Below are 17,715 nucleotides of genomic sequence, written 5' to 3'. Positions count from 1 at the left end.
ACTTGTTTGAAATTGTACATTCATATGCATCAACGTGTAACATGTATATAGTAGGCGTAGAATATGTGTACTGAAACTTCTTTGAAATTAAAATAAAACACAAAATAAAATATAAAAGAAATGAAACGCAGCAAAAAGAAACCAGATTTAGGGGGGCTAAAACCCTAAACCTGCAGAGGCCTTTAGTCGCGGTTGGCCTAAAGGTCCTTCGCCCCGACGGACGCCTGCCGCCCACGTGGACGGGCCTTTAGTCGCGGTTCGTAAGCAACCGCGACTAAAGGAGGGGCCCTTTAGTCGCGCATAATTAGTCGCAGTTGCGCAACCGGGATTAATGCCAGTTGCGAAACGCGACTAAAGACCCTTTTTCTACCAGTGTATCCCTTATTTGTCTGTCCCGAAAGGTTACTAAGAGCAGGCCAATCATTGATGGTTACGAAAAGCAACGCTCGTAGGTCAAATTCCTCTTTTTTGTGCTCATCCCACACACGTATATCAGGTCTGCCCCACAACTGTAAAAGTTCATCAACTAATGGCCTTAGGTACACATCGATGTCGTTACCGGGTTGCTTCGGACCTTGGATGAGCACTGGCATCATAATGAACTTCCGATTCAGGCACAACCAAAAATGAAAGTTGTAGATGCATAGAGTCACGGGCCAGGTACTATGGCTGTTGGGAGGATGAGCTAAGATCCAGATAAAAAAATGTATTTCTATCAAACCGCTGCATTCCATATAAAAAAGGAGGCCGAACACTGTAGTGAAGACATACACATGAGCCACACAGCACCAAGTTAAGATCTGAACAATTTGGTGCGTGTTTTTGCCACAATATTACTACGGAGTAGTTTATAACAATTCAGTCTCTGGATAGCAACAGTTCTTGTTTACAATGTACAAGCAGGCGAGACGGCAGGCTTGAAACTGAAGCTAGCTGCACGTCCACGACCTTACAACCTTAATATTAATCCGTAATTAAACAAACAAGCAAGCGAAAGGCATAGCAGACTAGAGTGGCACTAATAAACCCTAGCTAATTTGCTTCCACGCGCTCATGCGCACAATAGTTCCCTTCCTAAAACACCGGAAACGGCTCGTCATGTCGCTGGAGCTGACGATCTCTTCTTGGTTGGTTGATCAGAGAGATTCAAATCCATACTAAATAAAGAGAGAAAAAAGAAAGAAAATGCGACGCATGCAGAAAAAAAGAAAAGGTCAGCTGCTGTGATGCTAGATGTGAATGCTGCTGCCGTTCCCAAAGTACGTGGTCACCAGGCCGTTCAACGGTTTCTTCTTGAACAGTTTATTGGACTTGGCGGCTCCGGTGCCGGTGATGCATCTGGACGGTGAGCTGACAGTGCCGCTGGAACGCTGCAGCAGGTGCTCTAGCTGTCCAGATGATGCAGCTATTAATCCTGTCACACATGCAAGAACGTTCGTGTCATTTTATTATTAATTTGTTCAGGACAGAGTGAAGTAGAATTTTGAGGATGTTTTACCTAAGAAAAGTGGTGACGGCTTTCCAGGTCTAGAGTTAAATTCAGGATGAAATTGCGTGCCCACGAAAAACTTATGAGCCGGTAGCTCAATAATCTGTATCCAGCATTTTATATTAGATGTTTGGAGGATAAAAAATACCAATGTGATACTATTACACTTAAAAGCTAGTAAGGCTTACCTCCATACGCCTCCCGCTTTCGTCCCTTCCCACGAAAGAAAGGCCTGCCTTCTCAAATTCTGAGATCATGTCAGGATTCACCTGAAAAATGGAGAAGGGTTTATTTTATCACCAGGCCGTGGATTTATAATAAAAAGTTACATGTCATCATATTCTACTTGACATACCTCGTATCTGTGGCGGTGTCTTTCGTCCACATAGTTAGCATTGGCATACCTAGGACAGTTCAAATTCCATAAGAACTATTTCCCCAACATGGAATGCGGAGAAGGCATCAAAGGTGGAAAATGAGGGTAAGAGCGTTCTTACAGTTTAGCAGATTTGCAGTTATTGACCTGGAAAAATGTCCTCCTTGAACCAAGGCGCATTGTTGCACCCATGTGAGTTGTGGAGCCCTGCAGAGGCACCGTTGAAGGAAGAAAATATAATTATAAGGTAAATTTACGGAAGAAAATTACTTGTAGCATGAAAATAAGGTAAGGTAAAGTACCTCTGGCATGAAAATAACGCAAGGTGTCTTTGTAGCTGGATCAAACTCTGTGCTGTTAGCGCCACACAAATTCATGACAGACCGGGCATACTCGATCACTGCAATCTGCATTCCCAGGCAAATGCCAAGATATGGAACATTCTTTTCTCGTGCATATTTTGCAGCAAGAATTTTTCCCTGGACACCTCTATCTCCAAAGCCTCCCGGAACTAGTACACCATTTGCACCCTGATGTAGAAAAGTCTTCAAATTTCTGCATAATGCCATCGCTTGAAAATATATGCCATGGCCGTGCTTACCTTTAGCAGATCCCATGCTTTTTCATAGGCATCAGGCGTCTATACAATGAAATAATACCCAAGAATCAGTAAATTCACCACTATAGGAACTTAGGAAGTGAAACTGAAATGGTATCCAGTAGCAATGTGCTGACCTCTATAGCTGCAGAATCTTCAAGATCGCAGGAAGGAACCCAGTCCACCACGAGTTTTCTGTCCAAAGCAACCGATGCATGCAGAAGAGCCTGGCAGAGGTGTCAGTAATTAAACTTGATTACACCCAAAACAATTTGCACAAGGACAGCTTTTCAACCAGAAATAAGGATGCATTCCAAGATTGCACTGAATGCCGACAAGCTAAGAAGCACACCAAAGAACTAGAGTAGTTGAGTACTGCTTGAATTTATGGTACTTAACTCACCTTCAAAATAGACAGGTAGGAATCTGATATACCAGTATATTTTCCGACCATGGCAATCCTAACCTGAAAATATTTGTGTGCAATATTTAGCACTGGATAATAAGGAAGGTAACAATTCAAAAGTTCAAAACACCAACCGGAGATTTCAATTTGTCGAACTTGCTGACTCTTTCAGTCCACTCGGACAACTTGGGTTCTTGAGACACTTTGCCCACACTATACTTAACAGAAGAAATAATGCTTAGTATACCTATAAATGAGTCGAATTGATGATCTTATCATACTTAGGCCAAAATACGTACCACCAAAGGCCAAGAACCCTCAGAATAGCTTCATGGGCTCTCTGTTTCTGTAAAACACCAGTATATATCATCAGGAAAGCACATCCAAATACGGGTTCAGGTAACAGAAGGAACTTTATGTGGACATACCCTGAGCAACAAGGGGATGTGCCAAATGTTTGTTACATCATGGAGATTAACAATATTTGAAACCTGCCAGAAAAACTCAAAGTCAGCACTAATGTTGCGTTATGCAACACTCATTTTACAGTACCCTTGCATTAAGAGGAAAGACTAGTTACCGGAACTTGGCAAAACTGCGAGAGTTTCAGTTTCACATTTTCTTCCAGTGGCTGCCATCAAACACAAAGCAAACCATGTACAGATTTAGCATCAGCATTGACAGGATGAAAATAGGAGGTAGGGCTCTGAAGAAAATGAAATTACAACAGACAGTGCTTGATACCTCAGTACTGCGGCATGCCAATATATCAGGCATTAATCCAAGTCCTCTTAGTCCACGGACACTATGCTGGGTAGGCTTGGTTTTCTTGAAAAATGACAGTTTGCATTATTTAAAGTAAACAATGCAAGTGAAAATGAGTGTTGCTGACAATGATAATATTTTTAGAATTATGGTCCCTCGTTGTGAGTAAAAGTTACCTGTTCACCAACTACATTTAGAACTGGTACAAGACTAACATGAACCAAGCAAAAGTTGCCAGCTCCTGAAATGCATATTAAGTAAGATCATGTTAATGGAAGCTCGATTTTATTTGCAAAACAAAACTGAAGCTAGATTTTGTAAAGCATGGTAAAAGGAATAAGTAGAACACTGAAGGACGTCACTTTTTCTCACCTACGCGGTACGAAAATTGACCTAATGCTTCGATAAAAGGCATCGATTCGATGTCCCCTGCACCAAGAATGGAACTGTTGTTATGTAGTGAAATACTATTTTGTCCAGTGCACTAGTATACTTGCAAACAACTATGCCCATAATGTTCTTAACAAGTTCCACGGTTCACTACCGTGGTGCAGTAAGTCATTCTTACCTATAGTGCCACCAAGTTCTATGACGCACACATCAGCTGGCTTGTCTGTGCCATCAACGGGATTCATCGCCACACGTTCGATCCACTCTTGTATCTCATTTGTAATGTGTGGCACAACCTTATTAAAGAGACTTAGTTCAATTAAGTCATCAACAAAAAAGGGTACTATTTGGATAAGAACCAAGAAACAGGGGAACTCTATCCTAATTACCAATTCGCACCTGAACAGTTTTTCCGAGGTAATCCCCTCTTCGTTCTTTGTCAATAACAGCCTGTAGTTTGATGATTAGAAAGGAGACTTTAACTGTTAGATTTTAGTTTAATTATCCAAGAAACACTAGCCTAGTAAAGAGGATATAAATCTAAGGTACAGAATATTCTTCATTGGTCCTAAATTTCAATAGGTACAGAACTGCCAACAGCTACATTTGGCATTTAATTGCAGTTTTAGTCCTAGGCCCATATATATAGTTGTCAAGGTGAAACATAAACCACAGATTCTGGTAAAGTGACACCCATTGAAAATTCTGGTAATAAAGTACCCAACTGTATTGTTACAAGAAACACAACAGGATATCCTCCAATATGTAAATGTCAAGTTTTTTTTTTTTTTTGCACTTCTGTAGATGTCAAGGTGAAGTACTATAAACCACAAATTTCCACTAGATAGCAAGTTGTCCTGAAGATTTTGTGCACTTGGACAGAGACAGTTTATTCCGGATCACCTGGTAGATCTTCCCTGTGGTTATGTTGTTGTCGCGAGTCAACTTGATGTCCAGAAACCGCTCATAGTTTCCAAGGTCCAAGTCCACCTTTTACCAAAAAAAAAAAAACAAAAATCAAAAATCAAAATAAAGTCCAATGAGCCGAAGAAAAGAAGAATTGCAAGTATCCAATACTTAGCTCAGTTTTAAGAATACTAAGACATGGAAGAAGAGTACAAAATTCTCTGCCATTGACAAGTGGACAAGTGTATGGACTGCTAAAAAATGAGTGCTGACGTGGCATCTTGTAGGTGTTGAGGTGGCATTTTGTTATCCATGGTGCATTTGCCTATACTTTGTTGATAACACAGGTATGCTTCTAAACAAGTGCTTTAGTAGAAATTAGTGCAGTGAGGCAGGCCGAAGGAGATGGTAAAACAGCTAGTAGTGAGTACCTCACCACCGTCGTCCAGGACAAATACTTCGCCGTGCTCGAAGGGGGACATGGTTCCGGCATCGGTGTTGAGGTATGGATCTGCATCACATGGGGAGTGGCAGATAAACAAGATCAGAAACGCCACTAATCTAAGGTAACAATAGCTAACAGGGAGTCAGATGTATATACATGACAGGACAAGGAAAAAAATAGTTTGTTAAGAACTAGACCCAAGAAAGGTGCACGGCACTTGGCCTGGATGAGGAGACAAAAGTCTCGGGTTTTTTTTCGGGAAAAGTCTCAGTTAAGACAAAATATCTTCTTGAAGCACGAGGTGCCAAATTTGACCTGGATCACTAGCCCCATATAAAATACACCTGAGAAGTTCATGTGTATGAAGGAACCAGGACAGTGACACTGGCCGAGACAGTATCAGATTCAGATGCCCAACTTCACCAAAGTAACGACTGTGTAACCATAGAGATCACGGGTAAATGACCGCAAAATCGTTATTTTAACAGTTTCTTCACGATGGACTACTAACAGGGACAGCAGAGGAAAACTGTTCGAAATATCTAAAAGTATTGGCCTGCAAACGCAAAGTGCATTCGTTTTGCTATGTTGGGAAGAACAGTTGATTAATTTGTGAGCTAGGTAGAAGAGCATGGTTGACCTACCTCGCTAAGCTAAGTAAGCTACTGGTACTAGTATTAAAACATTTTTTTTTGGGTCGGCAAGAACCCAGAAGAACACGGGGACACGTACACAGAGGGATAGAATAAATGGCGGAGGCTGCTGCAGGCCCTCTGTGTACGGGGAAGGCGTCGTGGCGTTGGACGGTGCTGTGCCATCACGTGGCCGCCATTACGAAAGAGATAACGGACGTTATTTTTTTTGCCCTCTCTCTCTCTCTCTCTCTCTGTTCCAGTTTTGACCAGGAATAAAAATGGGGAAACGGCGGCGGGAAGTGCGGGGCCGGAGAAACGGCCGGCGGCGCGGGGGGAGGGGCGGGGAAAGTTACCGATCTTGATGAAGGTGACGCGGAGGCCGCAGGCCTTGAGGAGCACGCCGATGCTGCTGGCCGTGACGCCCTTGCCGAGGCCGCTCACCACGCCGCCGGTCACCAACACGTACTTCATGCTCGTCCCCGGTCACTGCACTGGAGATTGCTGCTATAGGCTGTAACTGCCTTGGGAAGGAGAGATGGTGGGAAGAAGGGAGAGGAAATGGTTTTGGTTGGGAAACTTGGAATGAGAGGAGGGAGGGAAGGCTGGGGGGGGGCTTAAATAGGACTGACTGCCAGAGGCAGACAAATCCTTCTCAGTCCCACATACTAACTGAAAGGAGACTGAAAGTGTTGGTGCAAATACACCTTTCACTTTCACTCTCTAAGTATCCCGTTGGATGGTATTTTCTTAATGGAAATGCAAGGCTCTTATTTTTGGGTACTTAATCTGAGGCTCTGTTTGTTGGGTACTTAATGTGAAGCTCTAGGAGAACCACATTTCATTTGCATATTCTTTTAATTTTGTGTTCACTATTTTTAAGCTTCATTATTATGAAAATTATGTATCACCTACACAGTAAGTCTAGTAGTTTGTAGGTACAATTAAAAATATGACTTGCTGATGTGAACACCAACATTTTGTGATTTCGATGGACGTATCGGCCATGTCTAAACAATTCACACTCAAAATTTTCACACATCTTAAGAAAAACAAAACCTGAATATTAAAAATATCAAGTATAAATCAGAAGTGAATAATACCACGCCGGTACTATCAATAGTTGGATCAGTCAATTTTGTTTCTTGGTCTATGAATTTGCTTTGGATGTGAACTTTGGAGACAAGGTAGATATATGTCGTATCAATGTTGTCGACAAAATTTACAATTTTTTATTATCATTAAATATGATTTTTAATAAAAGGACACTTAATTAGTATAAGATAGCATCATGAAGATACAATTCAAAGGAGATATCATGTCTCTGCATAGCTAAGATGCACACACAACTACATAAATCCAACAAAATTAAAACTAAAAGGTCACAAACAAAGCTCAAGTAGCTATCCTAGAACGCCTATGGTGATGGAGAAACAATCCGTAGATCACGATTATATCCATGTGTGGTAAAAACATACATTGTTGTGTCCTCCAACTATGTAGACACCTCGATAAATAGGTCTCGGCATTCCACAGGGCACAGGTTTTAGAGAAAACCAAGAATGGGGCAAACTAGTACACTGATAGATGAACTACATAAGAGAAAAAATCTTATTGTTACAAACTTACCATTTCTACATAGCAAAAGTGGCCATATTACGCAAAGCGCTTTTGCCCTGATAAGAATCCTAAACTTGTGATCGATTCCAAGTGACTAGTTACCAAATATGTTTGCGAATCTCTGTTATGGCTACAAGCTAGAAACTACTAGGATGACAAATCAAACTTGAACCAGAAAAATAAGAGTTTTATTGTTCCATCATAACGACAGAACTCACACTTTGTATTCCCGTCACAATTGTTCTTTAGAAGGTTGTCCTTGCTAAGGATTATTCTTTCGTGCAAATTGACGCATTTTCTTTATTTTTCAAATTTTCTTATCATTATGGATCGGTAATTTTGACTGGACTAGCGATCGACATGGAGTCCACGGAGAATTTATGTAGATTCCACCAAAATTTGTCAGTCCTAGTGACATTTAGACTATTGCCAACCGCTCCAAAAGAGCATTCCATACTGCAACGACGGACCATTAAATCTGGTCTAAAAGTCACATTTGAAAGGGATGTGGTTTCGTCACATAATTCTTGGCACTTATGTTGTCACAATTCACAAAATGGTGTATTTTGCAGATACAAGTGGCGAACAAAGCACATTTAGTTTTGCGGATATATTACTACCAAGGGTGATGTGCTCATATTTATTTTATATAAGTTGACGGGCTTGAGGGTAGCAAATGACTCCCATGAGCACAAAATCCCGAGATGACATCGAATTGGCGAAAACAAATGTTAAGATTTTCAAAAAAGTAATCCAACTCTGTATGCATATGTATGTTAGTACTAAGTTTCACCTGATTAATTCTTGTGCCATGGGCATAACAAAATAGATAAATAAACATGCACATGTTCACTAGTGTGTAAAACAGTTTTAGATATATTTTAATTAAGCATGTAAATTTGGAAATTCAAACCCATAGTGTGAAAATACATTTTTAAATGTCAAACAAATCTGAAATAAAATTTTGCATGTACATCTAGATATTCTATGTTCACACATAACTTTTCGAGTAAAAAAGAACATTTTTTTGTATTCCATGTAAAAAAGACAAATCATGCTCTAACATGACTATTTACGGGACATTTTATTTGTCCTTTTCCACAGGCTGCATCAAATATTATTTTTCTCCAAAAACTTGTGTGCGAACATAGAATATCCAAACGTACACACAAAAAAAATGGATTTTTTTCCATCCACCATGCAAATGTTCATATTCTTTGGGTGTGCATATAAGTATAATTAATAAGAACGATAACTTTTTTGTGTTTGTATATCTTGCGCTAGATTTTTGTTTTTGTTTTTTTAGAGCACTGGCTTTTCCAAAACAGATTACCATGAAGCACATGCTCTTAGAGTGCAACTCCCAATACCTATTTTGTGCGAGTCGTCTACCATTCGAAGTCTGAATTTAGACAACAAAGATCAGCACAAAGAATCATCGAATAGTTTTTGCTTGACAGTGAGAATCTTACCACCAGGACCACTGGTTGACACTGGTAACGAAATGTCTACCAAGTAGGAAGTTTCCATCTGGGACTTGACTTACGAAACCAACTAGCCACCTTTTGTTCAAGAATTTATTCCATCCAGCACTGGGACTGTACATGTTAATGTATTAAAACTATCGTTCGGCTGTCGGGCATTAACAAGGAAAATCACATATTCGCCACCCTCCTTTTACTACCACACGCTGATTTCCCCCTTGAGAATACAACGGGAATCATGCTTCCATCAAAAGCGCAAAAGGTTAACTAGCTGTATTCGCTATAGCTGATGACCGATTGACCTAAGTGACTGTTAAGTCTCCTGGAAGAATATATCGAGCGATCAAAAGCACACTAGCGGGTGTGTACGTACTTTTGCACGGCGAATCCGATTCTGAGAAGGAAATCGCCACCATTTCCGGGCGCCCTGAACCGTCGAATTCCCTTCATCTTTTATTTATTTTCCCTTTTTCAACATGACAGAAGAGAAGTCTTTGCAACTTTGTATCTTCAGACGTACACACACCCATACTATCTTCTTCTTTTTCTTAATCTAGAGAGCCGTGCAATGTATGTTCAGATATGAACATATGCCGAATAACGGTGATCAAGTGTCAACTCGACCGTACACTAGTAGAAAACTGGTCTTCCGTCCAGGCCCAGTCTGAAACCGGGACAAATGGCCATGCCACGTCGCCCCGAAGCCTGCTGGAGGGCATGGGGCCTTTTGTCCCGGTTCTGTAGGAACCTTATATCGCGGGTGGTGGATCGGGCCGGGACAAAAGGGTCTGATGCCTTCTGTGGCACAAACCGGGACAAAAGGTCCAGGTCTATATATATACAGCCAGCCCGCCCCCCCCCCCCCACCTCCCTACATTTTTTTCCTTGGTGGTGGAAGGTGGAGGTTTATGCTAGCTTTTTTTTTTCTTCATGTGCACAAGAGGTGTTTGATGAAATGTTTGTGAGGATGCCACTTGAGTTTATTTAATAAGATTTCTCCTTTTTTGGTCCTAAAAGGTTAGCAACTATTTTCTCGTATATATAGACCGCACAATACTAATTTTAGCATGGTGATTGCATTTGATACATAATTGTACTTATGGTGCAGATGAGTCATCCATGGATGTACGGTAACCGATGCGATCCCGCTTTCAGAGAGGGCGTGAAATCTTTCCTGCTTGTGGCCGAGGCCAACAAGTCGAAGCAAGGTTTTATTTGTTGTCCATGTCTGAAATGTAGGAATGAGAAGGATTACTCTTGCTCAAGAGACATTCAGAGCCACCTGCTTCGGCACGGATTGCTATAATATTTGGACCAAGCACGAAGAAGAAAGGGTTATGATGGAAGACGGCGATGAAGAAGATAACGATGACAACTACCGATCTATGTTCCCTGAATACGATGATACCGCAATGAAAGACAATGAAGAAGAAGGAGGTGAAGAACGGGCACCAGATGAGCCTGGTGATGATGATCTTCGTCGGACCATTTCTGATGCAAGGAGAGACTGTGGCACAGATAAGGAGAGGTTGCAGTTCGACAAGATGTTAGAGGACCACCAAAAATTGTTGTTGGGTGTATATATACTAGCAGCTTCCGGGTGGGAGTCCTGCTTGCGGGAAGAGTTCCCTCGGGCGGAGCTTCCGAAGATGTATAAGACGGCTGGCCATCTAAGACATCTTCGAGAAGCTTCGCCGGAGAGGCTCTTTCCTTCCAGGTCGCCGTCGCCGGGTGTATACCAGCTCCCGGGAAGCTCTCTCTGGTTGTTGGGTGTATATATACTAGCAGCTTCCGGGCGAGAGTCCTGCTTGCGGGAAGAGTTCCCTCGGGCGGAGCTTCCGAAGATGTCTAAGACGGCTGGCCATCTAAGACATCTTCGAGAAACTCCGCCGGAGAGGCTCTTTCCTTCCAGGTCGCCGTCGCCGGGTGTATACCGGCTCCCGGGAAGCTCTCTCTGCTCTACCCTCCTTTTGTACCCTGAGCTACTGGTTGTTGGGTGTATATATACTAGCAGCTTCCGGGCGGGAGTCCTGCTTGCGGGAAGAGTTCCCTCGGGCGGAGCTTCCGAATATGTCTAAGATGGCCAGCCATCTAAGACATATTCGAGAAGCTCCGCCGGAGAGGCTTTTTCCTTCCTGGCTGCTCTCTCTGCTCCCTGGCTACTCTCTCTACTCTCCCCGGAGGGGCTATATATAGCGGCGTGTGCCTCCAGCTAATCCCCCCCCCCCCCCCCCCCCGATAAGGCAAACACTACATAAGCCTCTCCCAGATTAAGCCCCCCATATTTTGTCTCGGTTTGATCCCCCACCCGGGATAAAGGAGGTATATAAACTAACCCACCATCTCGGTCAAAAGCCACCACCCCAGATTAAGCCCCCCATCTTTTGTCCCGGTTTGAGCACCGACCCAGGATAAAAGAGGTATATAAACTAACCCACCATCTCGGCCAAAAGCCACCACCCCAGATAAGGCTCGTTCATATTACGTTAACTAAATTTAAACTAAAACAACGACAACGATTTTATTGAAATTTAACTAGATACGTTAACTAAATTTAAACTTAAATAACGACTTCGACTAGTTCTTCTGCGCATCCGCTGCTGCTCTCCTGGCTGCCGCCTCCTGCCACAGCTCTTCCTCACGACGACGCTTATGCATCTCCTCACTATCCAGCTCCGCCACACGCCGCCGCTTATGCAGCTCCTGGAGACTCTGCCTCTCAAATGCTTCTATGGTAGCCGCTAGCGCCGCCTCCTCCCACTCCTCTATCTCCGTGAGCTGCGGGTCTACCTCATCCGCTGCTGCCCTCCTGGCTGCCGCATCCTGCCGCAGCTGCTGCTGAAGCTCCTCCCACTCCTCTATCTCCGCGAGCTGCGGGTCCACCTCCACCGGCGGCGGGTGCGGCTTTGGGGGCATTGTGAAATGGGCTAGGGTTCGGTGAGTGAAGTGGGAGACGGGGACGTAGGAGCTATTTACAGAGACCTGTAGGCGGGAAACTTTCCCGCGCGGCGTCTTGGCGGGAAACTTTCCCGCGCGGTGTCTTGGCGGGAAACATGCGTTCTTATCCCGGTTGCACCCACCAGCCGGGACTAAAGGACACATGCGTCCTTATCCCACCGATAACTTTTGTCCCAGTTACACATGCGTCATTATTCCACCGACAGAAAATGAAAATGGCAAATTTGTTAATTGAAAATTGGACTAAAGGTTACACATTTTGATAGAACATAGAAGATCGAACATAGTCTAAAAACATTGAAAATACAATTAAAATAGATAAACGACTAGTCTAGTCTACTCGTCATCGGAGGTTGTCTCGGTCCAAATGTCGTCCCAGCGAGGGTCGTTGTCGGCCCAAGTTGTATTCGGGTTGTCGAGCTCGAACTCGGCGACGGCCCGACGGTGGCGCCTATCGGACCTGCGCTGTGCCCTGAGGTCAGCGAAGAACGCATCGGTGTTGTCGACGTCGCTGGGGAACTTCGCCCTCCACTAGCGCATCAACTCCTCGTCGTGCTCGGCGATGGCGATCCGGCGCTGCACCTGGCGGTGGCAGTGACGGTCCTCGTCATAGACGAGGCACGGCGCTGGCGCGAGGAACTCCGCCTCCTCTAGCGATTCGACGTCCGGGAAGTTCATGTCGCGCCGTGGCCGCCGAAATCGCCACGCGGCCGCGTTGTAAGCGCGCGCCGCCAGCTCCGGCGTGTTGTACGTGCCAAGGGTGAGGCGGAAGCCGCCGGCGCATCTCGGCATAGAACCTACCGTTCGGACGTGCTCGGACGCCGCGGAAACCGGACGACCCGCGGCGGCGCGGCGGCATCCCGGAGACGAATGAGCGGAAGCGGCGAGGCGTGGCGAGGCGAAGCGGCAGGTGAAATTTCCGTGGCGGTTGGTTGCGCGCGCACGCGGCGCTTTATAGCGCGCGCGAAGCGACACGGCAAGTTTGGCGCTCCGGATACCGCAATGGCGACGCGTGGCGCGGGGAAGCGGCGGGGCGTGGCACATGGAAGCGGCGGCGACACGTGCCACGGGGAATCGGTGGGGCATGGCACGTGGAAGTGGCGGCGACACGTGGCACGGGGAAGCGGCGGCGGCGATGCGTGGCCAGTAGAAAAGAAACAGAAACAACACTAGAAAAGAAACAGAAAAAAACACTAGAAAAATCAGGAAAAACCACCATTGGCCTGGAGCCCAAGTCCACGGATTCAGCTCCAGGCCGTTGGATTAAAACGGCCGGAGCCGTTGGATGGAAAGGGCCACGGATCAGCCCCTTTTGTCGCGGGTCGCGAGTGGTGGCACGGGCCGCGACAAAAGGGCCTTTTGTCCCGGTTGGTGCCACCACCCGCGACAAAAGGGGTGGGTGTATTTAAGGCCTCCGCATCGCGGGGCGAGCCACCACCCGCGACACTGGAGGCCAGCCCGAAATCGACGACACCGCCAGGCTGCAGAAATCCGCCGCCGCCGCCCTCGCGCCACCGCCGGCCGCCTGCAGCGCGCACCCGCCGCCACCCTCGCGCCACCGCCGGTCGCCGCCCCCGCAGGCCACCTGTAGCGCGCACCCGCGCCTCGGGCCGCCGCCCCCGCCGCCCGCACGCCGGCCTCCGCCGCCGCCCGACGCCACCGCGCCGGCCTTCGTCGACGCTGGCCGGCTTCCGCCGCGCGCCGCCCCACGCCACCGCCGGCCACCGTCCCCACACCACCGCAGGTAGCCCACCCCGGCCGGCCAATTTAGTTTATTAGGTTATTAGTTTATTTAGTTATTTAGTTTATTAGTTTAATTAGTTTATTACGGTTAGTTTATTTAGTTAATAAGGGTTAGGCTTAGTTATTTAGTTTAATTAGTTTATTAGGGTTAGTTTATTTAGTTAATTAAGGTTAGGGTTAGGTTATTTAGTTTATTAGTTTAATTATTTTATTAGGGTTAGTTTATTTAGTTAATTAGGGTTAGGGTTACGTTATTTAGTTTATTAGTTTAATTATTTTATTAGGGTTAGTTTATTTAGTTAATTAGGGTTAGGGTTAGGGGTTAGTTAATTAAGGTTAGGGTTAGTTTATATTTTTAGTTTATTAGGGTTAGTTTATAATTTTGATCATTGTTGTATTGTAAATATTTGTTGTATTAAGATTGTTGATATTGTTGTTAATATTGTTAATATTGTAGTTAATATTGTTGTATTAAGATTCGAATGTTACCCAACGATGTAAAAATTGCCGCTACATAATTATTGCCCCCGATTCGAATGTTACCCGATCCGCGACATCGCCCCTACCGGCATCCTCCCTCTCCCCGTGTGTTACGAATGTAGTCACCGGCATCCCCCCTCTCCCCGTGTGTTACGATAACCCCTACGTTATGTAGTCACCGGCATCTCCCCTCTCCCCGTGTGTTACGACGACCCCCTACGTTATGTGGTCATCGGCATCCCCCTCTCCCTTTACGTTACGATGACCCCCTACGTTACGTCGTCACCGGCATCCCTCTCTCCCTCTACGTTACGCCAACATTATTATTATTATGAACCCCTACTCAAAATTAATCATGTACTTATCGATTTAATATTTTGCAGAAACAATGGATCCATTCCATCGATACTTCGAATAGGAAGACATGGTCGAGGACATAATCGGCGTAGCCGACCTAGAAGACGACCGAGAAGCCGATGGATCCATTGATGGAGAAGCCGATGGCTCTGCTAATGGAGAAGCCGAGGGCTTCGGTGATGCAGAAGCCGAGGGCTCCGGTGATGGCGAGGTATATATACATGTATATGATCACTAGAGCCATTAATGGAATTCTCTATGTACATGTATATAAATAAATTAATTTTTATTCTCTTAGGCCTCCCAAGATAAGTTGGACAAACGAGGCCCGGCAAAAAAGTTGGGCAAAAATGACCACTACACAATTACACGTATATCACCTAAAGGCGAACCGATGGAACCCGTAAAGGCTGCAACGCCATTTAAAAATCAATGCGGAGTTATGGTTAGGGATCGTATCCCGATCACTGTTAGAGAATGGAACAAGAGCAAAAAGATGTCCGACAGTGAGTTTGTTGCCGATAGGTTCAAAGGCAAGCTTTTTGACGACCTCATGGCACATTTCACCTTGCCAGAATTGGAATCGCAGATTGAGATGAACAAGCAGAGGGAGAAAGTGAAGAAGTGGGCTCTTCAGAAGATAGGAAAACTATTCCGGCAGTGGAAGAAGCGATTATGGGCAAGTTATAAGCAGGACAAGAAGCCTCCAAAATTCGAAGGCTATCTAGCAAAGCAGGAGCATAACTGGGATGCATTTGTGAAGTACAAGAACTCAGAGGATGCTGAGGAATTGTCAAAGAAAAACAAGAAGAATGCAGATGAAAAGGAATATCACCATAAAACGGGGCGAGGGGGCTACAAAAAAGCCATGCCTAAGTGGGCTGAACAAGAGGCTGAGATGCAGTGGAATGGGGTCATTCCAGAACCCATCCGAGAAAAGTAGGACTTGAGGGCTCGAAATTTGTTCCTTGCGCATGGCTGTGAGTATGACATGTGGACATGGAACCTTGTTCAAAGTGACAGCAAGGTTAAGGTACCCAGGAAAAAATGGCTTGAAGTGACGGCAGATATTAAATCGGGAAAATTGAAATTTGTTCCCGATAGAGAGAATGACTTGCTGACGTTTGTCCTCGGGAATCCTGAAAAGGGAGGACGAACAAGAGGCCTCGGCACTAGTTATCCGTGGTCGATTGGGTATCTGAGCGACGTGGAGACTTATAGAAGCCGAGCGAGAGCAAAACAACGCCAGCAGGAGGTGTAGAATGACCGGTTAACCGAGTTCCAACGCCGACTTGACCAGCAGCAGCGGGAGATTGAGCAGCAGCAGCGGGAGATTGACGAACTTAAAGTACGGCATGAGCCAGATAATACCGCCAGCATGTCTCAGCGGCGAAGCAGCGTGGCTGACTCGGAGGCCCCGTCTGAATGTACACGGATGATAGATGGCGGTCCTGGCTACCCCGTGGATGGAATCAAGGAGCAGACACCTTGTGATCTCCATGAGGTGTTCAGGAACCTATCTCTTAAGGTGGCGGTCGGCTTTGTTTTACCTACATTAGGACCTGAAGGTGAGCCGGCACTATGGCATGGTAATGAGATTCCAGCTGGCTATGCTCATGTCGGGGTGGATTAAATTGTACCGTCGTTTGAGTCATTGCAGCTTGAAATCCCTGGAGGTGAAGGTCAGCTTACACTCGGAGACGTACTGGATGACATCATTCTTTGGGACAAGAAAAACATCAGGCTTCCAGGCTGGGTACCCCCTACTAGTCGTCGCAGGTCACCATCACCTTCTCCAAGTGGTCGCAGGTCACCATCAGCTCCTCCGAGTGGTCACATGTCGCCATCACCCCATGAGTACGACCACCACATCCCTAGTCCATCTCCATCTCCTGTGCTGCCGCCTGCGCCCACTAAGACTCGGCAGACACCCAAGCGGAAGCGTGTCAAGAGTCCTGTCCGCCGACTGTCGCCCCTCCCAAGAGTACCAAAGGTTCCTTCCCCCCGTCCTTATGATCTTACTATCGAGGAAAATGAGGCTGTTGTAAAGAAACAACTGCATGAACATTTTCATAAGGAAAAACCCAAGCCCCGAGCACCATACACCGAGAAGCAAAAAAGCATATGCTCTTGATTTTCTGAACACACCATTGCAATATAACTTACATGAGAAGAAGGATGACTATACACGCACACTTGCGAAGGTAATTGAGCAGAGCAAAGAGAAGAATAGTGCTAGCACGAGAAATCATCAACTAAAAGTGTAGCCGGGAAGAAACCAAGTACAAAAAGTGCACCCCTCAAGGCCAAGCAAGTGACAGCAAGCAGAAAAAGAAAGGACGTTCCCCAGCTCGGAGAACAGGCCAAACAATCGATCCCACCCCTCAAAGTGTTAGATGTTCCCTCGGTGTACCAGGAACATGGTGGTTTCGATATGGAAGCAGCTGCAGCGCTAGTGGCTCAAATTCGCCAAAACCCACCGGCGAGCGGCGACGAGCAACACGGAGAGCGGGAGGCTCCCGGGGCTGGCGGTGGGCCCTGTTCCCTCGGGCGACGGCCCGCAATGCTCCGGCACACGTCACGATGGTTGCAGGGCGTGCCCACGACCTATACGTCAGGAAGGTGTTGAATTGCTTCAATTAGTTTCTGCATGGTAGACAAGTAAACATTAAATGAGCCTCGATCGGCTCTCGGGTTACCACATGAATCGGCTCAAAGAGCCGATTAACCCATGGTTCATAATGGATCTTGCAATAACATGGGGTTACCGCTTTATCAATGCTAAGCTAAATCAATCTACGGCGGTTTAGGGTTTTCACTACATAAGCTGGAACATCCTACACGTAGTTGAGCACATGCGAGATACGAAATATAACGAGCAAACTAACCCAAAACGAGGCCTAAAAACCAACATGGAGTCGATTCCGGAACATCCCTTCTTGGATCGGCAAACCGTACCTTACGCACTCTTGGATCGTTCAACCCGTTTGCAAGGCCTAACCATGCAGATATCAAACTAATCCTCGAAGAACAAGGAACAACTATAACGAGATCGAATCTACTAAA

General features: G+C 45.5%; 1 protein-coding gene across 1 annotated transcript; it reads right to left on the bottom strand.

Annotated features, from left to right (window-relative positions):
- Window positions 1-867: 867 nt before the first annotated feature.
- On the bottom strand, window positions 868-6,563 carry LOC124649432 (CTP synthase-like). Its single transcript, XM_047189073.1, has 21 exons — window positions 6,364-6,563; window positions 5,362-5,441; window positions 4,928-5,014; window positions 4,424-4,474; window positions 4,203-4,320; window positions 4,007-4,063; window positions 3,811-3,875; window positions 3,614-3,697; window positions 3,450-3,500; window positions 3,298-3,360; window positions 3,169-3,215; window positions 3,004-3,082; window positions 2,867-2,929; window positions 2,601-2,690; window positions 2,467-2,505; window positions 2,168-2,395; window positions 1,987-2,072; window positions 1,845-1,893; window positions 1,678-1,758; window positions 1,499-1,592; window positions 868-1,414 (listed from the first exon to the last, which is right to left on the bottom strand). Exons 1-21 carry the CDS (start codon window positions 6,479-6,481, stop codon window positions 1,230-1,232), a joined length of 1,815 nt encoding a protein of 604 aa, XP_047045029.1. The 5' UTR covers window positions 6,482-6,563; the 3' UTR covers window positions 868-1,229.
- Window positions 6,564-17,715: the final 11,152 nt, after the last annotated feature.

This window comes from Lolium rigidum, chromosome 4, assembly GCF_022539505.1.
Source record: "Lolium rigidum isolate FL_2022 chromosome 4, APGP_CSIRO_Lrig_0.1, whole genome shotgun sequence".
NCBI classification, from domain to species: domain Eukaryota; kingdom Viridiplantae; phylum Streptophyta; class Magnoliopsida; order Poales; family Poaceae; genus Lolium; species Lolium rigidum.
This window is presented reverse-complemented; position numbering and strand designations above follow the sequence as displayed.

Bases quoted from the DNA above. Each gene is read 5' to 3' on its own strand.
- LOC124649432 (XM_047189073.1), bottom strand. From the start codon at position 6,481: ATGAAGTACGTGTTGGTGACCGGCGGCGTGGTGAGCGGCCTCGGCAAG. The intron at 4,475-4,927 runs GTGATCCGGAAT...ATCAAACTACAG, and splicing joins CCACAGGGAAGATCTACCAG to GCTGTTATTGACAAAGAACG. The intron at 3,876-4,006 runs GTGAGAAAAAGT...TATGCATTTCAG, and splicing joins TCAATTTTCGTACCGCGTAG to GAGCTGGCAACTTTTGCTTG.